This window comes from Colletotrichum orchidophilum, assembly GCF_001831195.1.
Source record: "Colletotrichum orchidophilum strain IMI 309357 chromosome Unknown Scaffold_8.1, whole genome shotgun sequence".
Taxonomy (NCBI): domain Eukaryota; kingdom Fungi; phylum Ascomycota; class Sordariomycetes; order Glomerellales; family Glomerellaceae; genus Colletotrichum; species Colletotrichum orchidophilum.
Genome location: NW_019172964.1, coordinates 26015 through 53497, shown reverse-complemented (window position 1 = coordinate 53497; position 27483 = coordinate 26015). Strand labels below are relative to the sequence as shown.

The window sequence follows — 27483 nt, the reverse complement described above, 5'->3', positions numbered from 1 at the left end:
GCAAATTAATTCTAGACTAACATCCTACGACCCGCCAAATTGCTTCTAGCGGTCTCGGAGCGTCATCGGACCGTGGTAGACCTTGAGCATTCCGAACATCAGCTTCCGGGATGCCTCCAACCGATAATCAACATGGTTTTGGTCAGGCGAAATAAAATCGGTCAATGTCGCCCCTCCTTATATTCGTATAATGAAAACCTCGTGGGTAGGCAGACTAGCGTTATTCTCGCTCCTCCCTCAAGTCTTGGGTTACGCAGCGGGTTGGGTGATTCATGCCTCTCGCTTGCTCCCCGGTGCTAGACAAGAGCATCAGGACAGTTAGCCACAGCTTATTCAATAGCCTATGGCATTTAGACTTCATTGAGAGCCCTACGGGTGTTCATAGTGGCTACCTTAGGGAGAGATTTGCATTACCTTGGTCATTATCAAAATTGAAAGTCATGCAACATCGCCACGGTGAATGCGACCAGTCTAAGAGTAAGATTTTCAAAGATCATACGGTGTCTTGGGTCTTCATTAGGTTGCCATAAGGTGCTAATCAAGACTCTTTAATTAATATGAAATCGATGACACAAAAACGGCGCTTCTAAGCACCTCATTGAGAATGAAGAACGCCGTATGTCCTTACAATCAACAGAACGATCTTCAATTTAAGGTGTCACATGATAAAGCGCGAAAACTCGAGCTCGGCCTACTTTTGACATACCGATTTCAATGCGACCGTACTCAAAGTGCCATAAAAGTATGGGGTAATTTAAGGTAGAATTACGGGATTCCTACCCACAGTTAGCATGAGAATTATCCTCAGCTATCGTACACAAAATGCTCGGTCTTTTTCGGTTTCCACAGTTATATGCGGCACGGAAATTACTGATCCATGTTGCATGTAATTTTCAACAGAACTCATGGTAGAGTTTTTAAAAGGGAAGCTTGTATGATCGTGCTTTCCCCTTCGTATACTCGGACACCTAGTAGACGGAAAATATCTAGTGATGTCAAGCAGGCGCTTGACTATTAGTTGTGCAATACCGCCATCCGTAATTAATTTCTACCTAATAAGTCTCTGGCGAGCGCACTGTTTTCTGGATAGAGCGTAGAATACTGAGCCCAGCTGTCAGGTGCACCGTCACCAGAGGGGCGCCGGAGGGGCGCCGGAGGGGCACCGGACAAGGATTAACTCTACCCCGGTATGGAGGGGATCAACAGAGGATTCCAGGTGCAGCAGGCTGAGGGAAAACAGATTCGAATGACAGTCACCGTAATACGCAATGTACAGTGTTGACCCCTTCACTTATATGACGTAGCCTGACACCAGCTGTGCCACGACCATATAACTTCTCGCACACCGCGGCCCAAGCTACGTACAAACGGGCCCGACATCCGACATGGAGGGTCTTACATTGATAGAGCAGTCGTTCACAGCGCTAGTAATGACCTTGAATTTCCAAACCAGTGCACAGTTTGCGCCCCCAATTTAGCTCATACATTGAATCCCGATGCGGCGAGCTCCGTTCACCCTAACCCGTCACCAGCGCTAGTCCGCAAGCAACTGGGGACGTTGCAGGCCCTCCTACTACCTAATTCAAGCTTGTGGAGTGATATTAGTTGTCTATTTTCTAAAGCGAGGGAGGCATTACTGGGATCTGAAAGGCAGCGTGAGTGGAAGCTTTCTCCGCGAGGACAAATGCCCTCCTTATTGCGCCACGTGGCCTAGTGACCCAACAGACAGATTCCGGCGAACGAAAATTTCCAATTTCTCTTTGCTAACTAGAGCTGTTAAGGACCTCACAGTTGAAAGGCTCAATAATCGCTTAATTTCATAATGCTCGCGTCTGTGTGTTTGAATCTGATAGATTTTGGACACCGTTAACCGCCAGCCTTCTCTATTCTTGCAAAACTCTCTGATCTTTCGTAACAATACTTGGTGAGAAGATAGCGAATATCTTCCGCGCACAAATGAGAGTAGCTGTTATGCCACTGTAGGTCTGAGTCATTTTGGGCAGCGGCTGGAAGGCTTGTCAATCAACCCGGGGGTTTGGCTTGTGATGTCTTGTTCCCATTCTTAGCTCCTTTTGACTAGAAGAAGAGTGTCTTTATCTAGGACATCGATTATTCGTAGCAGCCTCATTCGCTTTCTTTTTGTTTAATCCAAAAGTGTTATGGGCTGAGTGCCCACCTCGTGGGCCCATACTACTTAAGTACGACCAAGCTATAAGTCGGGAACTTGTAGTTATGTACCTTTTCTGAGGGACATCAGGTTGGGCGAAAAGCTTAGTTGTTAGGTGTGCCAGTTGCCACTCTTGCCCATATGAACGAGCCAGCCCTGCACAAAATGGCACCAGTTTCAATTTGATGATCCCACATGTGAGTATTAAGGGAAACTTGTATCAGGGAGCTTGCTAGCTGAAAATGAAAGCTTTTGGGTGAAGTTCCTATTTTATCTCATCTAAGCCAAAGTCAACTGTGGCCTCACGATATCTGGACTAGCAACTAAATCTTTCGGGTGAGAGTGCTCAGCTTATCAGAAATAGTGCTAACTATCAAACCACTTTCTTAATCAGAAATACGCTGCATAACGCTTGTGAACATAGTGTACATTGGAACTATTGACAGGCATACGCTACAGCCCCTATTGTAAAGACAACTCAAAGACTTCAGGCTGTGCGGTATTGTCAATTCCAAAATAAGCTTCAATGCGGTGATGAGCAATCGTTGAGGCTCGTGAGAGATTTTCCTCCACAAATTAGTCCACGCAAGCAGTGAAAGAATACATAAAGGCATTGTATTTACCTTCGAGATATCCCGCAATCATCAGAGAATCGGCTTCTGGTGATGAACGAAACCTTATAGTTCAAGTTTGAGGATTGGTCAGGCAGTCTGACACGGGTGATCAGTTGGACTTTTCTTTCAACCTAACGCAAGTTATTAGGACGGTCATTCTACCCACTGATTGGGCAGCTGATTCTAGATGGGTCAAGAAGAAATGATGCATTGACGCGAATATGCCATCGTCTAGCTGTTGCAGTCTGAATATGTACGTGGTCTTGACACCCATTGTGGAGCGGCAAGCTCGTGATCTATGAAGGATATGTGTTAGACTGGATAGAGTCGCGTGAAAACGCTCGGAAACAATGCGGCATGTCCGGGACATGGAATGCTGCTGGCTGTTGGCACTCAAGCTGGTTCTGAGACCTTCAAATAGTTAATATCATTTGGAAACCAAGAAATCCATGAGGTTTCGGTGTTGTAAGCATGCCATAGAGCTCAGTCGAATTCAATATGTTTCATAGGAACGGCTGAGAACTTTGCTTGATCAAGTGTCAGAGTTGAGTGAGTCTTGGCACAGATTCTTGAGGTTGCTGAACTTTGGGCTTACGATTATTATGCGCTCTCGAAATTGTCAACTCCGAAGTGACGAAGGTGCAAATCAATGACAGTAATATCGGACGATGAACAATTTTGCAAAGGATGCCTACCCAACAAGCCATCAAATAGCTCCCGGCTAAACGAATCGTGCCGCCCAGGGGTTGAAGCCGACGCTGGCAACAACTCTGCTAAGAATCGTATTTGCAATAATGAAACTGCAGGAAATACGAATCATTTGGTCGCTTATCGCAAGTGAAGCAGAGGTTTTCAAGCTCCCTGCAAAACCATGACACTGGACTTTAACATTGAAGTTCCTAATCAAGATCACTCAGTGTAAAATCAAGATATCTTTCAACAAATGCGACAAGACCCCTGTGCAAACATGGAAAGCCTAAAAGGGATTGTCATAGACGTTTCCGCGCCCGGAATCAAGACTGGCTGTGCTGCCTTCCGTTCAGCAACGTGTACACATGATCGCAGGCCCGCGAATTGAGGATCCTGTAGTGTTCTGTGCTTGCTATTAGTTAGTAGGGACTTCACAGGATCCAATTGCAAGATAATCTAACCCGGGTCTGCCGAACCGACAAGTGACTGCCAATATACATGAGCAAAGGCGAGCACACAAGCAAGTTGCCTGTAGCTAGAAGAACGGCCACACCGAGAAACTGGAACCCACCCATTTACCCTTAAATAGACTCGATGACGAATTACTTCAGGCGAAACGTGCCGACGGTTACCATGTTGAACGCCCAGCCCTACCTCACGATTGGCCTAGTTGTGCACCGCCTTGGCGATTTGTTGAGCCTCCCAATCAGCAAAGTTTTTCCCTGTCTGCATTGACAATCTGAGACAACATCCGCCATGCGCCCTGCCAGCTGACCCGGAATAGTGGCCGCGGATGATTTGCCGCATTCCCAACCCCCCTGACTCGAGGCACATCCCTGCTCAGATCTCGAACTACCTATTGAAAGAGAAACAATAGGGGATTTGAGAAGAGCGAGTTTTGCCTGGAAATGAAAGGGACGAGATGGGTAGCATATTTTCTCTCTCCGCTTCGTGTTTGGAAATGCTGCAAGTTGCCGCGCCGAGACACAAAGCCGTTGATGACGGGACATTCTTCCTGCGCTGCGCTCCTGGCTCCGTCATCTCGTCCAAGACATCTCGAATTCTCGCTTCTTTCACAGTTGAACGGGAATATAACCTAAACATCATTTGCTTTTTTGACTTTGGCGCCAAGGCAGGGTTATCGACTCATCAATCCTTGAAATGGCAGTTTAACAGAGACAGAAGGCGCAGTACTCCATATTCCTGCTCCAAACCGAGCGCGGGCTGCTCATCTGGGTCCACTTGACTCACGGCATATCAAAGTGAAACCGCACCGGTGAATGTTTCTCAGAGAACACAACCAAAGACGACGAGACAAAATGACCACCGGCTCGGTCTCTCTCATAAGTCACAGAAATTATCCAGCCATCGGCCAAGCGGTGAAATTGTCAGCACAGCACGAGCAGAAAACCCAGCCAAGATCAGTTTGACTTCGAGTCATGGCTTTTGCCTGGCTCTTTCGTCCCCCCGCATTGCGGACATGGGCAGAATGGCATGACGCCACTCGACGGTTGTTCGATGACGGCACTTCAGAATCTGTCATTCCTAGCTAGATGGCTCCGCTTTCCAGACACTACCAGCATTGTCGAGACTGGATGCTGTCGATAGGATTTTCTTCTATACTTCTAGAAGGCCATTCGTCTAGTCCGGGTTGACCATCTGAAACTACGGAGAACCCCACAGCACGCCAGCACCTTTGCGTGATCATCGTCTCATCCTTACAAGTCGATCATCGGCAGCTGCATACTGACAGGTTGCCCAACCCTTTTCCCGTAGTGCCGGGTGGAGGTGCTATCTGCAGGTAATGAATTGGGCTGAGAGGGTGGAGAGGACTTAGAGAACGCGATGTCATATCTCAGCTGTCATCCCCCACACTCCGAGTGGGTGCGTGCCTTTCTCGGTTTCCCTTTTGTCTCTTTTAGTTTGTGCTACCCGCGATGAGTTGCGGTGGCTGCTCTTTGATATCCATTTTGCTTTTTCTCAACGTCATCAAATACGCAACAGCTGGTCTGTGTCTCTGGCCTTTCTTGACGTCTGGAATATCGCTTGGGCGAAGGAACCAACCTCTTTGGCTGGTCAAATGGTGCAGCCGGAGGACTATGGCCCGATGATCCGCGCAGTTGTCTGGTCACAGGTCGGAGCCTCGTTATTATTCCTTTGCCTACGGGTTTACTGCAAGTTTAAGAAGCGCAATGGGCTCTGGTGGGATGACCATGTTCTCATAGCATCTTGGGTTCGTTCGTTTCTTCAACATTTTTCGGGCTGCTTACTGATGGCAGAAATCTTGTTAGGTCACCTTAATGATCGCGTCCGCGCTAACAACATGGAACGTGTCCCTCGGCTTCGGTAAACATGTATACCAAATTAATCCAGCAAAGCTCCCATCGATTGGGTTGAACGTCAACGTCATCAGCACGATATCGATCACATCAGCAGTGTGGAGCAAGACCTCATTTGCGATGACACTACTTCGCATCGAAGAGAAGGGTTGGACGAGGAATTTGATATGGGCTGCGATTATATCCATGAACGTCCTCATGGGTCTGAATGCGATGGCCGCCTGGGTCCAATGTTCCCCGATCGAAAAGTACTGGCTTCCACAGACACCAGGAAAATGCTGGAGTCCGAAGGTGGCAGCTTACTTTGGGGTCTTTGCCGCAGGTATGGCTTGTTTGGAATGGTTGTGGCGAACTAGGTTGCTAACAGCCCTCAGGGTATTCTGCTCTGATGGACATACTCCTCGCAATGCTTCCATGGAAGTTGATCTGGGGACTCCAAATGAAGACAAAGGAGAAGGTTGGCGTCGGAATTGCTATGAGTATGGGGGTTTTGTAGGTTTACTGATCTACGGTGTGTCACAATGTTCTAACATGAAATATCAGCGCTGGCGGGACCTCGATCGTCAAGTGTACGAAGATCCCTACTCTGCTTTCTGGAGACTTCACCTGTAAGCAGCAAGGCACCGACAACTTATAACGCATGAGACTGGACTAACATGTCAATTTAGATGATGGTAGCGATCTTGTGATATGGGGAACTGTGGAATCAGGTGTGACAATCATGGCAGCCTCCATTCCCGTCCTGCGCGTCCTCTTCCGGGAAGTTGCAAGTACTACTCGAAAGTACTATGGCAATTCCGCCAGCCGTACCAATGGATCTCGATTCGGCGGCGGCCTCACACGTAACAACACAGTAACTATAACAACCTCAACAACACGAAAGGGTTCTATCAGGAGGAAATGGGACAAGCTAGCTGATGATCGGAGCGACAAAAGTGTTCTTGGAGTGGAGCCGGAACCAGGGTTCGGCAAGATTGTCAAGACGAACGAAATCGTTGTGCAGTATGACACAAAGAGCGATGTTGAAGGCCACAATGGGAGCTTTGAGATGGATCAAATGGATCGTATGAACCGAATGGTATAATAAACTGGTGCTTTGATGAACTCAGGTTATAATCCACGTCGTCTTCAAGGTTTCCCCTCCAAGATCACTCCTATATGAGTCTCTCACGAACCAACTTCATTGATTTTAAACTTTAACCGAACGTCTGCAGCTACCTTGAGGGTTTAGAGGACAAGAATGTCTCGGTAACCGACAGAGCCTTGTTGAACTTGTAGCTGTTGCTAGCCAAGTCGCCAGTCCCCAATTTTATTGTCTGATGAGAGTGTCGTAACTCACCCCTTGGGGCTTGATTCTTGAATAGTCCTATACTCTTTTTCCACTATCTTCAATCCGTCTATTCCAGTGCCCAGCCTGGCACAGTCTTAGGAAGCTTGGCTCTGATCAATCAGAAACATATTGCAGAGGTTCCACTTATCGCACCGGCTGCGAAGACAGTGCAGGCCTGGCCCATCAGGCCATGGACTTCAAACACTTTGCGACAGTAAGTCGTCTTCGTGGTTAAGTTTGTTGCAAAGATTTTGAACCATGACTTGGGCTTGCCTGAGAATCGCCACCGGATCGGGGTCGGCCAAAATCCGTTCTCGAATGAACCACCGGAAAATCGATGCCGATAGGACCCTGATATGGTACGGATCAGTCATGCCGATCAAGCGCCTAGACGCCTGCAATAGGTCCTTCGTTGAGATCGGTGCCGGAACGACATCCAAGCCGAAGTATTCGGCCGGTAATTCCTCCTGCCTAAGACCGATCTGCTCCATGAAGCGAGTTACCATTGGAATCAAATGTCCGATAATTTCCTCCGACTCAGGGACGACATGATACAAGATCAACCGATCCATGCATGTGATGTCTGATTGAAAAGCGATGGAGTGTCGAGCGATATAAAATGCGGCGTCTTTACAGCTGAGAATAACTAAGCGAGACCATTCATTATCGTCAATGGCGTGCCACGCTGTCTTGATTTCCTTGACCCTATTCGAAAAGAAGGCGAGCAGGTAGAAGAACTGAACACTCGTCAGGCTGTGTGCATTCTTCCAAGAACTGAGTGTCCTGGATATTTTCGTAATGATGAATGAAGTGAGGCGGTATGATAATATACGCCCAGGGCGTTGACGGGCATAGGAATGCTGAACACAAACTTGTCAGCTATACTATTTGGTCATACTCGTTGTAAACAGTATTGGGCAGAGTTTTACGGTAGTGTTACTGATGCCTCAATCTTGCATGTACCAAGCCCGCGAACTATCGCTCAGCTTTTACGAGTAGAGAGCTAGTGGTGTTTCTGTGCATGGGGGGACGTTACCATGACTCCTTTCAGTGCTTCCTCAGCTTCCGCGAATGATGAATACGTGCTTCCATCGATGATATTGCTGACCACGATCCATAATGAAGCCCAATAGGAATTCGTCTGACCGCCGTCCCATAAGCTTCGCAAATTTTCCAGGCTCTTCGTAATTGATGATTCATCCATGCCTGGGTTGGCATCGGTAACAGGAAAAGGCGACTTAAATGCTTTCAACGCATCAACTGTTAAAGATCGAATTGCCTCGACGTTTGGGCGTACTTTTCCTGGAGTATCGATGCCCGCTGGCATGCTGTTGATGACCACAGCGTGCGCCAATTTAGAAGCCTTCGGAGTAGTTCGCCGGAATTTGAGGTCGTTTTTCGCCATTTGTTTTTTATTGGTCCTCGAAGGGGACTAAACAATGTTGCGCGGATAGAGTCACAGAAAGAGAAAGTCGGGCTTTACACTCGAAACAAGAACCATCATTTGTGAGCAGACGCCGCGTTTTCGGAAATATCACCAGCTTATTCTGGAACCTTGATAGCCTGAGCCGAACAAATTCATCTCACATAGATAGAGCCATTGTACCCCATGAATTATAGTGCCTAGTAAAAGCAAGAAATGGGGGCAAAAGGGTGTCACTGATCCCACGATAGTGTTCAACAGTCCACCTTGGCCGGTGGCTTTTATTAAAGTTTTTGGTGCCATCAGGTCTACCAAGTAGTTCTTTCTTGAACTCTGACTGGCAGGTTCGCTGTGGCCCAGGTCGAGAGCATTTCGGAGAAAGCCCAGTGGCGATGTATTAGACGGCCAGCAGCAGCCAGCAGTAGAAAGTCATAACAGCCCGTCAGACTCAAAACACAGCAACTCTACTACAAACTAGAAAACACAATAAGCAATTTTCGGAAATTATCCTCGAAGAGCTCTCCCTCATTGATATATTCATCTACGATAACATGCTACTATCAGGTTATTACGCCGCAATAGCGAGACTGAACGAGCTAGTCGATGTCACATGCATCCATGAGCATTATCACTTCACTTGCACATTCGAAGGCCACGAAGACGAACAGACCTATACAACCTGCCATTTATGTCGCGACAGGGTCGTGGAAATGTCCAGAATCTTTGTCGAACTCTGGCCAGGTGACTGGTACGGCGGACTTGGCGCCTACGTCCAGGACTCCCTCCTAGACACAATCGAGTCGGAGAAAGCATCCACTGACGGTATGGAAATTGCTTCCATGATCCACTTCCGCTTGAAACAAAGCAATTTGGCCGATCGCGTGGTCAAAGGACTCGGCCTTCCAGTCCCTAGCAACAAGCCGTGCGGGCTATGGAGCAAAGTCGAATGGGAAAAGGAACGCCGCGTAAGAGACGATGAGCCAATTTTCGACAGGTCTTGGGACTGTACTTGGGGAAAATTCATCGACGGCAATCTCATGCCACAAGGCACTGTCAAGCAAGGACCTAGATTTATCCGTTTTGTGCAATATCTTGTTGCAGCGGTGCGCCAGAAAGAGTTCATTACAGTCATGTCGCACGATCAATATGAGGAACTAATCGAAAAGATTATCAAGTTCGTCGAGGACGCCAGAGGTTCTGATCCAGAGCTTACCTGCAACTCCGCCACTATTCCAAAGAGACGCTTCGAGAGAAAGGGCCTTTGGAGAAACACCTGCTTGATTAATTTGCGAGATAATTGCAAAGAAGATTGCAAGGCTTGTGGTCTAGCGCAGCCAGACGATGAATGCGTTCGAGGATTGTGGAGGAACACCTGCTTAGCTTTGTAATACATGCAGATGCCCTGATTCTAGGTGCAACGCAACGACTTGGGAAGGTGACTGGAAGAGAAAATGAAGATACCCTAAAAGATGGAAGGCAGCTTGAACAGCTAGACTTGCGTATTGGACTGTTGGTGGTCTCACTGCCAAACCCCGGAAGAGATTCAACGACGACTGGATATTGGCATGACGCGATTGGGAGTGGTAACCCAGGAGATACTCAATAGATATTAAAAATACTGATGACGAAATACCCTTGCCTGAATTGATTCTACACTCCAGATTGTCTCACGTCAATTTGTTACTGGTTCTACGCCGTTCTCGCTTACAGCCGCAACCAAATTTCCTCGAGTTACCCCCTCGCTGTCTACTGCAGAGCGAGTTGTGAATTTGAACATTTCATTCGACGGAACAGAGTTTCTTGCTCTCAACTTCATCGCTGTCTCCACACCCGCTACAGGAACTCTGTACTGAAGATCACCTCCTGGGAATGGGAGGTATTCCGGGAGGAGGCCTAATTGAGCCAATGCTGTCCCTTGATCCCATGTGATATGCTCGTGATACAGGCGATCACCTCGGATGTTTACAACCGCTGCGAACGGAATTTCAGCGTATTTGTTGGTTGGTGGAACACCCGGGAGTCTGGCCATTCAATCAGTAAGTGCGTGCGTGAGGTTGATCGTAGACGGGTTTATTGTGTTTATACATACAGCCAATCAAGCTCCTGGTCGTGAGTGAACTTGAAAATGAACTCATCAACGACGCGATCGATTCCGATGGTTCGACTGATTAGCTCTAGTTCCGTGTCTGCCGAGTTATTGAAGATGAAATTGTGACGATAAAAGTCGGTAAGCTTGACTCGACCAACGCCGCCAGTGAGCTAAGAGGGAATTTGTCAGTAAATCTGGCTTTGGTGATTCCAATATCAATGAGTGACATATTTCTTACGGTTGGGATATGGTTCACGTATGGTTCTTGTACCATTGTGCTCATAGTATGCTCCACAGACCTATCCGCGAACTCATACCAAGTATGTTCGTCCCAAATGGCCTCCAAGTCAAAGATGGGAGTCTTCATTTCGCCTTTCAAAAGAGTGAGATTGCGAGTGTATGAGAGCATTTCCATGTTGTAGTCGAAGTGCGGCTGGAACGGAATTGCAAACTTGAAGGACTTTGCTGCCGAGTAAAAGTACTCTGTTCGGCCCTTTGACCGCAAAGGTTGTCCCTCAGATTTTCCAGCAAAGTGATAGGCTGCGGGTACAGGGCTGCTAGACACTGATGACTTTTCTGAGTTATCGGCGTAGACCACGGTGCTCACAATCTCCGAGAAGTCAGATAGGATCGACGCAACCATGTTCCACATTTCTGGTTCGTATGCTAACCATGTCATACTTAGCCATGCCCAACATCACCAGTCATGCGGAATAGCGAATGCAACTCACCAACAAGGCCAACCACATCTTTTGGTTTGCATTTATCGCTTTTTTGAAACGTTTTCATTACGAGATCGAGAGTCTCGCGAACACCATTCTCGAAGGCTGCTGGTTGAATCACAATCACTGTGTAACCCTCTTCAGCCCATTTCAGCGGCAGTGAGGGCACGCCCTCCTCGATTGCTAGCGCTTTGTCGATTGATGGGACCAGAAGAATGACGCCCGGTCCAACGCCACGGCGGGAGAGAGGTGGCAGTAGTGAAATTCCACTCGCCACCGTCTCCAGATCGGACTGGGGAAGTGGAGCCGGAAGTTTGCTGATGTCTGCGTACATTGTGTCGTTAGTGATAGTCTTTTTCGAGCGGCGTAATTTTAGGTTTGGTGCACAGGTGACCTGATGAGACGGGGAGATAACAAAAGGTTATGATATAGGATACTTCAAAATCAAAACGAAATCTCATGTAAAGTGCACAGCACGGCACGGGATGAGCTCCGGCCGGACTCTTATAAACCAATGCTAGTTCCATGACGTTATTCCGAGTGTCTGTCCCAGCTGCCAACTGCATGAGGCCTTTGATAGGCCCATTGGAAGCGGAACTTCCGTAGCATGGGGGAGTCTCGGGTTTACGGGCTTATTACGGACTGACAGCGATAAGTGTGCGGGCCGAGCACTGCTCACGCAGTAAAGTATGTAAAGTGGAGTTCACCTTTGCCTTCCCACCGGACGCTGACTGGACTCGGCAATGCAGGGAACCACCCTGATAAGCCTATCTCGACTTCCAATTATGTTTACATTGCTCATCTGCTTACTCGATGACGGGCCTTGTGGGTTCTGGGAACATCGCGATCTTTTGTAGCACGGTTGAAAGATGCTGATTCACGCCCCGATGGCATCGTTCCCTGTCCATATTGTGTGAATCGGCGGTAATCGCACCTGGAATCGTCGGCCCGCAAACTGCAGTTCGTGCCGCCTCTCAGTTGGATCCGCAACTCCCGGCGCCGTATCCAAGGACCCGGATCACACAGACCTGACCCTACCTTACGCGATGCCCCGACCGCCGGTGCGTCCCGAAGACCGGAAACGGTCCACCAGGGCCTGCACTGCGTGTCGAGCGACCAAGAAGCGATGCGACGCCGCGCAGCCATGCCGACCCTGCGTCAAACGCGGAGTAGGTTCGTCTTGCACTTATTCTCAGCAAGTCAGGGCTCGCCGTGCACCACAGACTCGATCCCCAGCCACTTCAAACACTAGACGGCGTGATCAACTTTCTCCTCTGCTCTATCAGCGTCAAGGATCATCTTTGCGAGATGGTGATGAAACTCCAATCTCGGCGACTTTCGATAGGACGGTTCCTCCACCGGGTCCGCGACCGGTCATGATGTACACCTGTAGTGGTGAAAAAGGTACAGTTGTCTCAATGGCTGACGGAAAGCATTGAAGTGTGCTGGGTTGTTCCATGACTTGCTAACATCTTGAGGATCCTCAGTCTTTGTCGGAAATGCTTCAGCCATTGCGTTTCTGCAATACCTGCGAGGAAGCTTGCGTATCCTAGGTCCAGGTTTTACCATTAGCCAAGGATGCCACCGCATGTTTGAGGCACAAGTTCCCGTCCAGCGGACTGAAGACTTTGCCGACGACATTGGAAACGCCGAGAGGAAAATCCTGGTCCAACGATACCTTGATGCCGTGAGTAGAGCCCTCCCCAGAAAGCTGGTGTATCCTTGAGACGTGATGGTTGACCCATCGACAGTCTAGTGGACTCCTCGATTTGTTTGACGAATCGGATATCGAGAATCTACTAGCTTTGAGCCAAACATTCCACACTGGCTCTCTGAGATCTGATACTTCGATAAACTCGGGGAGTCTCTTATGCCTCTACATGATGATTGCCATTGGTGCCCAGTGTCGTGGCCAGACAGGTGACGCGTCGAAAGCTTTCCGGTACTTCTCGGAAGCTCGCAAGCTCTCATTCGAAGGGATGCTGAGCGACCCAACATTGAACACCGCTCGAGGCTTTGTACTAATGGCATTCTACATGTTTGGCGCCTGCCGTCGCAACTCAGCTTTCATGTACCTCGGGGTTGCCACGAAAGCGGCTTCGGTCATGGGCTTACACATGGCGGAACAGTTTCAGTCGCTTTCAGAGACCGAGCGAAGTTTGAGGTACACCTCCTGGTTCCTTTGATTCATACTGAGATTGGTTGTTGACGACTCGCAAAGGTCTCGCGTTGACAAAAGCATACGCCTTTTTGACGTAGTGTGTAGCTCGATCCTCGGAAGGCCAACAAGCGTAGCACCTTGCCGATCAAGACGAAGTATGGGACATTGCGAGGATCGGCATCGAAGTCTGTCAGTGGACGCTGCCTGCGCCTTTTCCACGATCCTCAATAGAATCGTCGACACTCTTACCGAAGATTCCGAACTGGGAATGGCGAGAGCGCAACAGTTCCTGGATGAAATTAGATGCTGGAGCAAGGATCTTCCAACTGCCTTACGCCAACGTCCCAAAAGAGGAACTGCTCACTCTCATCACTCTCAAAATCGGGAGATAGCTATTGGAAATATCCACGTCGCCTGCACATACTACTTTGGTATTATCTTGACAACTCGAGAGTTTATGATACAGCACATCATGCCTCGAATTAGTAATGATACATTGCTAGTGCGTGGTGATGTTGTTGAAGCCGGCGATAAAAATGAAACGAACGTTGCTGAACTATCTGATGCCTGTGTGGATGCCGCGGTGTTCATGGCAGAAATGTGCGCCGACGCACTGGACTCGCGTACTATCATGGGCAACATGTGCATATTGAAGTAAGTTCTTTGACCTGATCTAAGCATGTTGCTAATGCATGAGTCAGAGCTTGGTTGTTTGCCGCCGGTCTCGTTCTCGGTTTCTCTCTCCTCGCTCCCGGCGTTCCTCAACACCGTGGGAAAGCTTTTCACAATGCGCTCCGCGTTCTTGACTTTCTAGGTCACTTAAGTCCGCAAGCAGCACAGTATCACCGTCTTCTCACGAGCTTTTCACAAGCCATTGATTCGTTCAAAACCAACTCGCCGGCCGAGCACCATCAGGCTGGTGCTCCATACGTCGAGAGACTCTTGTCATTCAACCTGACTGAGAGTCCTGAAACGAATAGGAATGTAGATGCTTCGCATCAACGCGAAGTTAAAAGTGACGGTAGAAGTCCAGGGCGGCCAGTGAGAGAAAATGATGCAGAGGGAGGCGCAGGCGACCATTTGGACATGTTTTCCTTCGACCATGTAGTATCCGGTGGGGAGGACTTGATACTCAGTCTTCTTTGGGATGACGGCGACGCATCTTTTGGGGATCCGAGTAATTTTGGTATGTCGATGGGATATAGATGACATGGAGTCTCGATAAACGACGGCTGCCTGTAGCGAAAACTGACACTCCGTAAACGAGTTGGAAATGGGAGCAACTTAATGTCTCAAGCGGTCCGAATACCTCTCAGCCACCAAAAAAAGGACTAGTATGAGAGGGCCCGTCTGTCATATCATCGTCTAGGTTTAGCTATCTGTCGGCCAGTTGGAGCCTATAAAACTCTCCCAGCGTCATTCTTTCCCCAAATTATGCAGTCAGTTGGCCCTGATGGTGAAACCTCCCGAACCCCTTGACGCATCTTCTCAGCCGGTGGACAGCCTACGTAACGCCGAGGAGGAGATAACCGTCGGCTGATGGCCCTCGCCTCGACGACGAGGGGTTCTCAACGACAGCTGAGATGAAATGTTCAGCTCCTGTTCAAGAATTCGTCAGCGGGCATTTGTTGCGACGGCCGATTACGCCGGTGCAACCATGGAGACCCCCTTTATCATGAAACACGCGCAAGGATCTAGACTACCAGCGACTCCGTTTGACTTTGAAGAATACACGTCATCCGAACGCGGTCGACCGTTTGGGGAAAAGTTCATGCTCGTCACTGCCCTTTCCTTCAATCTTGAGTTAGTTGCAACCCTGTGAAGCAGGGGTACGGTTAGTAAATCAAGTTGGGTTCGATTCCTGTTCGGCGTCAACTGGTGTTTTGGCTGAACGGCTTACTTTAGTGACGCCGATAAACCTTACATGTACTATGTATCCGCACAATTTGTTGCATTCAAGCCCGTGGTGGGTTCGTACCCGGCAAGTGGAGTACACTGGATAAGTATATACTTGGTATTCCTACGTGAGGGTACGCTTGTATAGGGGTGTCGTGTGAAGCAGGGGTACGCTTAGAAGCCCAGGTCAAGTTGGGTTCAATTCCTGTCGGCGTCAACTGGTGTTTTGACTGAGCGGCTCAATTACTTTAGTAACTTAGTAACCCCGATAAACCCTACAATGTGTTGCATTTGAAGCCCATGGGTTTGGACCCGGAAAGTGGAGTATATCAGATAAGTATATACTCGGTCCGCTTACTACATAAGCTCGTATCTCGTATTGGGGTGTTGTGCGGAGCCGGGGTACGCTTCACACACCCGCCCTCCTCGTCAACCTCTACCTGCGTTCGGCAGCCCGAGCCGCCGAGGCGCAGCCAAAAAAGATGAGACGACAAGCATACAGATGGATCCACCCAGTTGGCAATCTCATTGGGCGCTACTGCCACAGGGCGGCCAACATCAGACGTTTGACAGCTGGAGAATTCATTCTATAGTACGTAGAAGCCACGAGTCAACAAGTCAACGGGAAGCCCGCCCACATTACGCCTTTTGATTGCTACAGCTATTTGTTCCATGTTGAGGTTTGCCATGGGTTAACCGTTGTCCGCGTGCGTCAAAGGTGGCAGTTTGATCTTCGTAAGGTACCTTACATAAAGACATATCACCACCAGTGCCACCTCGACTTGCGATGCACAATTGGTTGTGTTTTATTTTCTCACCCTAAACCGCAACCAAGCTTCTGAGCAACATTCAACCTCGAAAGACTTTGACAAAATGAAGACCATCATATCTTGCATCCTCATGGCGATCATGTAAGATCTCCCGCTGAACCCTTGAGCCCACCCCCCCCCCCAATACACCTCCACCTAATACAACATCGCAACACCCACGCCTCCCGATACACAGCAGATCTCCGCACACACCCCCGCACAAGCAAAAACCCCCACCCCCCCCCCCCCCCCCCCCCCCCCCCCTTTCCCAGAGCCTAGGCTAATTCCATCAACAGGTTCGCCATGGTGCAAGCACAGCAGGCAGATATCCAATGCCGCTGTAGAACACACATCAGCAACTCCGTCGTAGAAACAGGCGGCCAAAAGCTGTGCGGTCAAAAGGGCGGCATCCTCAGCAGCAACAGCCAGCTCTGCACCAATCTTTCCCAAAGCTTCACCGACACGGACTGCCAGGCCTTTGGCGACTCCTTCTTCGCAACCTGCGGCATGGCTCGTTCGCCAGTGAAGAGGGGCATTTACAAGCGCGAAGTGACACCGATTCAGACGAAGCCCGAGCGAGGCTGGCAGTGGGGTGGCCGGGAGCCAGTTCATCTGCAACTCGTGTCCCGGCGTCCGATCCCCGATAGATTCTCAAAGGCCTGAGATGAGTAGTGGCGCGCGCATCTGAACATGTACTTTCAAAAAAGCAGTTACTGGTCAATTAGTAGTAGTGTCTCGATGAAGAAATGATTTTGAATCTTCCGTGCTCTAGAGCTCGTCCTTGATCTTGTCCAGTTCTTTCCGGAGCCTCTCTGAAAAGCCCTGTGCATCCCATTCGTCATCTTCCAGAATCTGGACTTGTTCGCCGTGCATCTCGATAAGCTCCGACATTTGCATATTCGCAAGATCCAGGTTCTGGTGGCTTGATTTCCATTGCGGCCCCGGCTGACGTCCCCACGTCACACCCCAGGTGATGATGTCCTTCGTCAAGTTGACAATCAAACCATCAATGTGGCTCCAACCGCCCCTGGGAAGTTTGATATCCTTCTCTTTGCAAAACTTGGTAAACTTCTGCGTCGCCGTCTTGGAGATGCAAAGGGTGCCCCAATCGCGACTCGCAAGAATGGTCCCGCCGTCCTCGACACTCTTGCGATCAGCGTAGAAGAAGAAAGAGTGATAATCTAGCTCGCTTTCCGCTTCGAGCTTCCTGTGCAATGGTACGAGATCGTTTTCAATGGTTCCATCCGCGTCAGCGGTCCAGTAAACGAGTTTTGGTCGGACATAGTCGTCCTCCTCGGCGACGCCTTCCTCCCGCGCTGCAATGATCGATACAAAGGTTTTCTCCTCTTCGTCGGTGAGTTTCGTGAGCATGTACACGGGGACGAATTCATATGGAATTTTGTCGGCCATGTTTGCGACGGGATTCTGTTGCCTTGGTCTTGGTCTTGGTTCAGAGTCGAGTGGAACAACTTTTGTGTTTTGCGGTTCTCGGTAGGCACTTATGAGAATGATGCTGGATGCGACTAGAAAAAGCGAAGCAAAAGCTCGCATAACGACGCCCGTCTAATGTAATTGGTTCTGAGAAGGCTTGGAACATCTCAAGTTGTGAAACCAGGTATGCAAAGAGGTTTCGTTCCAGCTTAAATAGATTCCCTGAGTCCATCTTGCCTCCCGGCAGGATTGCTGACGGGTTTGGATGGTTGCCTAGACAAGGTGTTGATCCTTCGGTCTTGCGACCTCGGCGGGGCAGTTGATGCACTGCCTCCGATGCCATCGACCTGTGCCTTTTTGGTGACCTGATTCAGAGCGGAGAGTAAACACCTCCAAGCATGGGATTCAGCTGTCCTATTACCGGTTAAACTTCAGCATACGTAGCATGCGGCCACCGAGGATAGGCAGCATCAATCTTCAGTCAGAGACGAACATCCAAATGTTGTATTAGTTCCAGCAATGGTTCGTTCACGTACAGTTCCCAAGACCATCCTCCGATGTGCAATCGATAGCACGGTATAAATACGAGACTCCACAGAGGCCACCTCATCTCGAGAGGCTTCTCTCCATTCCATAACCAGCTTTCAAGCTCTTTGATGAACCCTTAACTATCACAGTCCTGAATAGATTTAATTCGCATCTCCTCTTCAGGTGCCCGATCAACGAGTTTGCGCGAGTACCCATGATCATACTTCATCCTCCAACGCTGGCCAGGTACGAGTCACCAAGTCATTCCACGCATCAAGAGGCATGCCTGCAAATGTACGAGAAACCGACATAGGTCCATTCACTTCCTCAGCTCATCCAACCCCTTCTCGCGAGCGTATCTCAACACTTCTCTCTCTCTTTGTCTGTGGGAGACAAGAGCCGTAGAAGCTGCCGGTTCGCTAGGATGACGCGACATTCTCTGACGCTCTAGCCGTCTGTGAAAAGAGCCAGTCTTTGTTCCGAGGCCTGATCTCGAGGGGGTGTTCTGTTGCGCGCCAGAGCCTGTGACAATGCCCGGCCTGTGTTCCAGAAAATGCGTGCAGATCCATGTAAACCTGGCCGACCTCGGGACTTCTCCGAAGCCGCGGCTGTGCCCTACTGTTATCGTTTGTAGGGTTGAGATTCTGAGAAAGCCTCTGGTGATGTGAAGCTTCTTGATCCGGAATAAGATTCGTAAAAAGATGGACGTCCACGATTTCTGTGAACATCTTGTTAGGTGACCTGGATAGCGGCAGGCTCGCTCGCAGCGGTTTGGATGGACTACCAACAGCGCTTATACCCAAACAAACAAATCAAATATGAGGTTCGTATTTAATTATTTACTTTATTTCTTGCGCTATATTTGATTATTTAATAAATAATTAATAAATTAAATTAATTTCTTAATTAAGAATAAATAAAGCTATTGCAAAAGTCCTTATAATATTAACTTATAAATTTTATTTCGATTAACTTTTTTAATTAAAAAATTAATTTTTCATTTTTATAATACCGTTATGAAGTTAGTTTTTAAAATATTAAACCTTTTTTAATATAGAAGACCTTATTAATAATTATTATAAAATTAAAATTAACTTTATAAAACTAAATATCTTCTTATAATTTATTATTATTATAAAGATTGTAAAAATATTAAATATAAACTTATTTAAAATTAGATAAGTTAGCTAATAGTTAATTTATTATTAAATTAAATTAAAGACCGGTTAAGGGATAATTTATAAATAATATTAATTAAATTTAAACGCATAATTAATTACTATTTTTATTATTCGAAATATTAACTATTATTAATATTATAAGTTTTTTATAATATTTTTTAAAATCGTAAAGGTAATAAAAATAATTTATAATTATTATAATAAAAGAAAAAAAAAAGGATTTATTATTTCGTTTATATACTATTTTTATTAATAATTATAAAGCCCTTTTTTTATATTGAATAGTTAATAACTTTATTTAGGTATAAATTTTTTTTTTTTTAATTATTTTAATCCTTATTTAAAATAAAAAATAATTATTATAATATAAAACGGAGAGTAATTTAATTTAATATAATATTTATTAAAAACTTATTAAATATTAATAATTAATAATCGGAAGTATTTTTATAAATTAAAATTATTATTAAAAAGCAGCTCCGCCCGTTTTTTAAATATATATTTAAATTAAATAAAATAAAAGATATTATTTAATATTAAAAATTAAAAAAAAAGTTAAAATATAAATTAACGATAAACTAACTACTAATAAAATAATATTATTTATATTAATTACGATTATAATATTATAATTTAAAAAGCTATAAAATATATCTTTTTTTTAAAAGGTTTATTATATAACTTCTTTTATTTTTCGAAATAATTAATAAAATATTTAAAACTTATTATTATTTTTTATAAACGGTTATAGCTGTCTCCTTTGTTTTAACTTTAATATTTTATTATTTAAAAATAAAATAATTTAAATACCGCTTTTAACTTAGCTAATAATTATTAATCGTTATTATTAAAAATGTTATTAATAAAGATCCGTTATTTTAGATTTTTATAAGCTCGATTAGTTATTAAAAAAGTATAGATTTTCTTTTTTATAAAAAGCGTTATATTATAAAGTATATCGAATTTTATTTTATATCGTTATTAAACGTTAATATAAGCTTTTGCGACGACTTTTTAAAAAAAATAAATATATCGTTCTTATTAATTTTAGGGAATTAATACAAGGGCATAAACAATTAATACACGGGCATAACTCTTACACGGGCATAACAGCTATACACTATTATTGGCCCAAAAAAATACATAGACTATAAATACTTCGTCCTAAAGGCGGTAAAGGCTCCCTCATTAATATTTTCTTATTTTAACATATTTATTTAAATTATTTTATATTAGATTATATTATATTTATCTTTAGCTTTTACGCTTTTTATATCCTTTTATTATAATATATCATAAGTAACGAATTAATATTAAATCCTATCGAAGCCCTATTTAAATAATCGCGTCTATTAAAAGTATTACGACCTAATATACATAATAAACTAAAGACCTGCCCCACTACTCTATAGCGGCTACCTCGCTATATATACAATCGAATAATAAAAATATATATATCACCTTAATAAATCGAAAAAATTATAAAAAAATTACGTAATAATAAAAAAGACCGACGGATAATAAGCGGTTTTTAAATATAAATTAATAAAATAAAAATCGGTTTATTTTTAAAAAACCGATTTTACGATATCGGTTTTAAATATAAAAGAACTATTTAATAATATACGGGACTTATATATAATATAAACTTAAGCTAAGTTTATATTTATAACTTCTATAACTTTTTTAATAATTAACTTCGTATTAAATCTTATAATTATTTTTAACTATCTTTATTAAAAACTTATTTAATAAAATTATAATTAATTATTAAAGCCTTATTTATTTTATAATTTATAAATAATAGCTTTATTAAAAACTATTTTTATAATGATTATTATTTATAAATATCGTAACCCCGACTTCTATTAATATAAACCTTATTATAACTAATTAGCCGTAATATTTTAATTATTTTTATTTAATAAATCGACTTTATAAAAACTTATTAAATAGTATAAATAATATTTATTAAATCTTCTTTTAATAAAAATAAGAAGCCCTAGGTTTTAAACGCCGAGCTAACCTAAGCTAAAAAAAACATAAAAATACTTAATATTAAATATAACTTTAATAAAGATACGGTCTTTAATAAAATAATATATATTAAAATACGCCGCGTTATTAATTAAAATATTTAACGTAATAAAAAACTAATAAACCTTTTTAATATTACTATTACTTAATTAATAAAAGCTTAAACTAAAAACGACTATAATATCGCTTATATATAAAAACTATTTAATACTATATTTAAAAAACTTAATATTAAACGTAAAAAAACCTTAAAACTTATTAAATAAATAAATACGTTTTAAAGCGCCGTTAATATTATTATTATTCTTTTCACTAAGGGACGATAAAAGCTTAAACTTAACGTACCTATTACTTTCAATAGGACCTTTAGAATTTTAAAAAGATTTTTAATTTAAATTAAAAACTTTTAGAATTTTTATTAAAAAAATTTTAATAACGAAATTAAGAAAATTATATACGCTATTAGCTTTTTTAAAAGACGAACTTTTAAATAATTCGAACTTTTTTAAAAAAAATATTTTAAAAAAGAGACTTTTAATAAATACTTTATCGAAATACGAAATATTTATTATAATTTTAATAAGTTTAAAAAAATTTTTAAATCGCTTTTTTAAAATTTAAATAAAAAACGATAAGCCGAGCGTAATATATTATAATTTTAATAAATTAAATTAATAAAAAACTATTTAGCTGAGTTTAAACGCTTTAATACTTAATTTAATCTTATTAACGATATTAAGATTTTTATATTTTATTAAAGATTAAAAAATAAGGTTAAAAACGAACTTATTAAGATCGATAAATTAAACGATTTTTTTTAATATATTAAATTCGTAATTAAAATCGATAATTGTTTTTATAAAAAAAAAAAGAAAAAAAAAATAACGATAAGAACTTAACTTAAGACGTAAATATTAATAATAATTTTAACGCAATTTTAACTAAAGATACCGTTATAACGGGAATAATAACTTTTAATAAACTATTACTTATAAATAATATAGCGGACTTATAAACCTTAATATAATAAAATAAGACTAATCCCGTTAAAAAAAAAATTTAAATATTATAATTACGATAAATTAAAATATATAATTAAAAATTATAAATAGTTTAAATAAATTTAATAACGACTTATTTTTAAGAAATAAATTAATATTATTTTTAAAAAAGTACTTTATAAATTACTTTTTTAGATTATATATTACGACGATAACTACTTTACTTACCGAGATAATAAGGAATAATTAAGATAGTATTTTAAGAAACCTTTTAATAGAACCCTTATTATAATAAATAAAAAGTAGTTCAACGCCTTAAAACTATCGAAAACTATAATAAAAAGTATATTTAAATACTATTAATAATATATAAAGTAATTAAAATATAACCTATTAATTTTCCTAAGCGAGCGTAGACTTTTATAATAATAAGAAATAAATTAAAAAAAAGATAATAATTAAAAATAAAAACGACCTATTTTAATTAAAAAATAAAATCTTAGCTCGTAAAATACGAATTCTAAATAAATTTATTTATATAATATAACGAATACTTAATAAAATAATTTAATATTATAAATAACGCCTTTTAATAATAAAAGATTATAATAAAAACTATATTTATATCTTAGCTAATTATTATAAAGCCGGCCGATTATTAAAAAAAAAGCGATTAAATATAAAAATAATACTCGCCTTACTCTAATAATAACTTTAAAAATAATTAAAAATTAAAATAAAAAAAAACCTTTTTTAATTAAAATACGAAATCGATAAAAAAATAAATATTATATATTTAATATACGAACCTTAAACGTTAAAAAAACGTTATTATTAATATATTAAAAAACTAAATAAAGCCTATTATATAATAAACGTTTATATTCCTTAATATCTAATTATAAAAATAATTCTTATTATTTTATAATAACGATTATATAAATAATTTAAAATAATAATAAAAGATAATATACTCCGTTTAAAATAAAACTTTCTTATATTTAAAAAAAATATTAAGTTAAAAAACTTAAATAAAAGAATTATTAATAATATATTTATAGAATTTAATATTAAAGAATTAGACTACGACCCCCTTTTAAATAATATTAATATATTAAACTATAAATAATTAATAAATTAATAATTATTTTATAACTCGGACGAACCTTATAACGTCGCTTAACGACGTATTTAATTAAAAATCGATTATAAAATACTACTCGATATTAACAATTTTATTATTAAAAAAAAAACTAATTTAAATAAATAGTTAAAATAATAAAAATCTATAAACTTTTAAAAAAAACTAAATTAACTTACTAAAAACTTAAAAGACTACCTATATAATTAATATATTTTAAATATATAATTTAATATTAAAATATTTAAAAATTATAAATTGTTTTTTAAAAAGAAAAAACTTATTAATAAAAAATAAACGATATTTATAATATTATTAACGTATTATATTTACTTATTAAAAAATAAAAACGTCTTAATTTAATAACTAACTACGAACGGCTTATAAAAAAAAAACGGGCACTAGCCTTTAAAATATTAAAAAATTAAATACATTAATTATAAAAAAATAATAAAAAGCGGCTAAAATAAATAAATTTTTATATTTTATAATACTCCTTAATAAAGAATATCTATAACTTAAATTCTAAATAAATAAATATAATATAAATATTATTATTAATAATAGCGCTTAAAAAATCTTTATCTTATTAAAAACGATAAATAAATATAAATTATTATAAATATAAAAAACGAACTTATATACCTTACGAACGGTAAAAAAAAAATAAATTAATTATAATAACGAATATATTAACTAAAATAACTAAAATACGATATTATAAAAATTAAAAATACCGACGTTATTTTAAAAATCTTATAATTATAAAAATATAATCTATAGATAAATTAAAAAACCGGCTAATTTTATTAAATAAACTTAATTATTAAACGACCTAAAAAAAGGGTTTAAATAAGTCTTACGTAATACCTAACAAACGAAAATAAACTAAATACATCGCTTTTATTAAAATAATAAAACTTATTAAAATATTTATACCCGGCACGAATAATCGAAAATCGGACCTATTCTAAATTATATTTAAAAAATACTAAATTTATATAAAACTATTCGTTTTAAAAAAAAATAGGATTATTAAAATATAATAATTAAAATATAAAAATCGAATTAAAAAAAAAAAAAAATTTAAATTCTATTTATTATACTTTATAAATTAACTTAAACGCGATAAATTTAACGAATATATCGATAATAAACTCAAAAAGGGTTATATTAAACTATCATCCTCTCTAATAAGAATATTAATCTTCTTCGTATTTAAAAAAAATAAAAAAAAACTTAAACTTATAATCGATTATAAAAGATTTAATGAAATTATTAAAAAAAATTACTATTTATTACCTTTTATTATAAAATTTAAAGAAATATTATACGGAGCTTAATAATTCATTATAATAAACTTTAAAAAAGTATTTAATTAAATTAAAATTAAAAAAAAAAAAATAGAAAATAGTATTCTAAACCCGTAAAAGACTTTATAAATACTTAGTTATACTTTTCAAATTTATTAATATACCCGCCATATTTTAAATAATAATTAACTATATATTTAAAAAGTATATTAATATTTTTATAATTATTTATTTTAATAATATCCTTATCTTTTCTTTTAATTTCAAAATATATAAAAAATACGTTTATATAATATTTTAAAAACTTTAAAATATAAAACTCTTTGTTAAGCTTAATAAATATAAATTTTATATATAAAAAATAAATTTCTTTAACTATATAATTATATTAAAACAAATCTATATATAAATATTTAAAATAATAATAATTAAGGATTAGTTTATATTTATTAACGTTAAGGACGTATAGTTATTTTTAAAATTCGTTAACTTTTATTAACAATTTTTTAAAAACTATATTAATATTATTAAACCTTTTAATAACCTAATAAAAAAAACATAACCTTTATTTAAAATAAAAAACATAAAAATACTTTTAATAAAGTTAAAAATTTAATTATTTTAAAACTAATAATTATAATCTTAAACTTAAAAAAACTATTTAAAATTAAAACCGACGCTTTAGATTTCGTTATAAAAACTATTTTAAAATAATAAAACTAATAAAAAATACTTTATTTTTATATATTCTATTTTAAAACGTTTTATAAAATAAAACTAAATTAATAAATTTATAATAAAGAATTAATAATTATAATTAAAGCTTTTAAAAAATAAAAACTATAACTCTTAAGAACTAAATACGAAGTTATTATTTATATAAATTATAAAAACCTTACGAACTTTATAATAAATAAGAATTTAAATAAACGATAAATTAAATAAAAAAAATTCTTATTTAAGTTTAATTTTTAAATTATTTATTAAAAAGGTTTAAAAAATAGTAAAATAAACGCTTTTAATAAACGACCTAATTATAAAGTTACGGTCCTTAAGGAAATATAAGTAATCTTTAAATACGACGATAATAATAATTTTATATTTATTATAAAACTCCTTATAATAGCTAGAAAAGTTAATATTAACTTATTTAAAAAAATAATTCTTAAATTTATTATAAAAATTTATAATATTTAAATATACGATTATTAAAATATTATAAAAATATAAAAACGGATTTGTTAATATTATAATAAATTTATTATAAAAATAGAAGTCGCTAAAGTTATTAAAAACTATAATATTTATAAAAAAAATAAAAATAGCCTTTATAAACTTTATAAAGAGCTATAATTACTATTAATATTACTAAAAGTATAGTATTTAATCTCTTAAGACTTTATTATTAAATTACTAAAATCTAAAAAACTACTTATGAATATATAGTACGATAGTATCTTAATTATTGTTAACCGACTTACTAAGTTCGCTTATTTTATACTATATAAAAAAATAAATAATATTAAAAAATTAATATATACTTTTTTTAAAATAGTTATTATTAACTACGGTTTACTTAAAGAAATAATCTTTAATAAAAATAAGCTATTTACCGTTAAGTTTTAAAAAATTTTAATTTCGTAGCTCGGTATAAATTATAAATTATCGACTTTTTTTTATTTATAAACCGATAAATAAATAAAAAAAATTAATTAGATTTTTAAAATATACCTCCACTATTATATAAATTATAACTAAAATAATTAAATATTATTATTATTAATAGCTTAGTTTATATATAATAACGTAATTAGTAAAAATATAAAAAAATCCCTTTTTTATTTTAACTACGGATTTTAATTAATTATATATAAAAAAGCACGTAAAAGACTATAAGCTATAAAAGCTATAGTAAACGTAAATAAATTTAAAAAAATCTAAAAAAAAGCCTTTTTAAACCTTAAGTTTATATAATAATATATAAAAAAATACGCTAATAAATTAAAAATTAATAAATTAATTTTAAAAAAAAGAAATAATATATACCTCTTTCGCCGTAATATCAAAACAAAACGATTAAATAATAAATTAAATTATAAAAAACTTAAACCTTTCGAAATTATTAAAAAAGTCTTACTAATTAATTTTAAATTAAAACTCTTAAATACGATATAATACTATTTAGTTTTTTATATCTTACTTTTTATATTAATACTTAAGGGCTTATATATTAAAAATCGTATTATTATTAAACTTAACGAACCGGAATATAAAATTAAACGAATTATCGACTACCGAATTTAAAAAAAATAATAAAAATATCTTATTAAATAAAAAAACTATGGATATAAAAATAATATATAAAAACCCGTTATAAACTTTTAAAACTCCTAATAACTTTTTAAAAATTATTAAAAAACGGAATTAATAGTCTTAAAGACGCGAACTCGTTACTAAACCTAAAAAAAGACTAATTTATATTATTAAAAACCTATATAAATTATAATTCTTTAATTATTCTACGTTTATATATATTTAATATAAACTTTAAAGTATTGGATTTATTTACTTTTTATATCCTTTAAAAAAAAGTCTTAACCTAACGATCCTA

At 38.7% G+C, this 27483-nt stretch overlaps 9 protein-coding genes across 9 annotated transcripts; 6 read left to right on the top strand and 3 right to left on the bottom strand.

The window, feature by feature from the left end:
• Positions 1-5395: 5395 nt before the first annotated feature.
• On the top strand, positions 5396-6894 carry CORC01_01465 (uncharacterized protein; the record flags this gene model as incomplete). The annotated part of the gene is made up of 5 exons (XM_022613120.1): positions 5396-5704; positions 5763-6132; positions 6185-6302; positions 6354-6418; positions 6479-6894. Coding segments are annotated over 5 exons (1278 nt in total), but the record flags the coding sequence as incomplete, so codon positions are not given.
• A 443-nt stretch (positions 6895-7337) lies between these two features.
• CORC01_01464 (uncharacterized protein) lies at positions 7338-8467 on the bottom strand (the record flags this gene model as incomplete). The annotated part of the gene is made up of 2 exons (XM_022613119.1): positions 7338-8000; positions 8177-8467. 2 exons carry the CDS (start codon positions 8465-8467, stop codon positions 7338-7340), a joined length of 954 nt encoding a protein of 317 aa, XP_022480218.1.
• A 647-nt stretch (positions 8468-9114) lies between these two features.
• CORC01_01463 (uncharacterized protein) lies at positions 9115-9951 on the top strand (the record flags this gene model as incomplete). The annotated part of the gene is made up of 1 exon (XM_022613118.1): positions 9115-9951. One exon carries the CDS (start codon positions 9115-9117, stop codon positions 9949-9951), a length of 837 nt encoding a protein of 278 aa, XP_022480217.1.
• Positions 9952-10235: 284 nt separating this feature from the next.
• On the bottom strand, positions 10236-11708 carry CORC01_01462 (carboxymethylenebutenolidase; the record flags this gene model as incomplete). Its single annotated transcript, XM_022613117.1, has 4 exons — positions 10236-10584; positions 10653-10822; positions 10891-11318; positions 11384-11708. 4 exons carry the CDS (start codon positions 11706-11708, stop codon positions 10236-10238), a joined length of 1272 nt encoding a protein of 423 aa, XP_022480216.1.
• Positions 11709-12420: 712 nt separating this feature from the next.
• Positions 12421-13560, top strand: CORC01_01461 (uncharacterized protein; the record flags this gene model as incomplete). The annotated part of the gene is made up of 3 exons (XM_022613116.1): positions 12421-12547; positions 12862-13061; positions 13126-13560. The coding sequence occupies 3 exons, from the start codon at positions 12421-12423 to the stop codon at positions 13558-13560; spliced, it is 762 nt and encodes a 253-aa protein (XP_022480215.1).
• Positions 13561-16304: 2744 nt separating this feature from the next.
• Positions 16305-16903, top strand: CORC01_01460 (uncharacterized protein; the record flags this gene model as incomplete). Its single annotated transcript, XM_022613115.1, has 2 exons — positions 16305-16342; positions 16537-16903. The coding sequence occupies 2 exons, from the start codon at positions 16305-16307 to the stop codon at positions 16901-16903; spliced, it is 405 nt and encodes a 134-aa protein (XP_022480214.1).
• Positions 16904-17008: 105 nt separating this feature from the next.
• On the bottom strand, positions 17009-17650 carry CORC01_01459 (uncharacterized protein; the record flags this gene model as incomplete). Its single annotated transcript, XM_022613114.1, has 1 exon — positions 17009-17650. One exon carries the CDS (start codon positions 17648-17650, stop codon positions 17009-17011), a length of 642 nt encoding a protein of 213 aa, XP_022480213.1.
• An 8698-nt stretch (positions 17651-26348) lies between these two features.
• Positions 26349-26498, top strand: CORC01_01458 (uncharacterized protein; the record flags this gene model as incomplete). The annotated part of the gene is made up of 1 exon (XM_022613113.1): positions 26349-26498. A coding segment is annotated over one exon (150 nt), but the record flags the coding sequence as incomplete, so codon positions are not given.
• A 396-nt stretch (positions 26499-26894) lies between these two features.
• CORC01_01457 (uncharacterized protein) lies at positions 26895-27047 on the top strand (the record flags this gene model as incomplete). Its single annotated transcript, XM_022613112.1, has 1 exon — positions 26895-27047. A coding segment is annotated over one exon (153 nt), but the record flags the coding sequence as incomplete, so codon positions are not given.
• Positions 27048-27483: the final 436 nt, after the last annotated feature.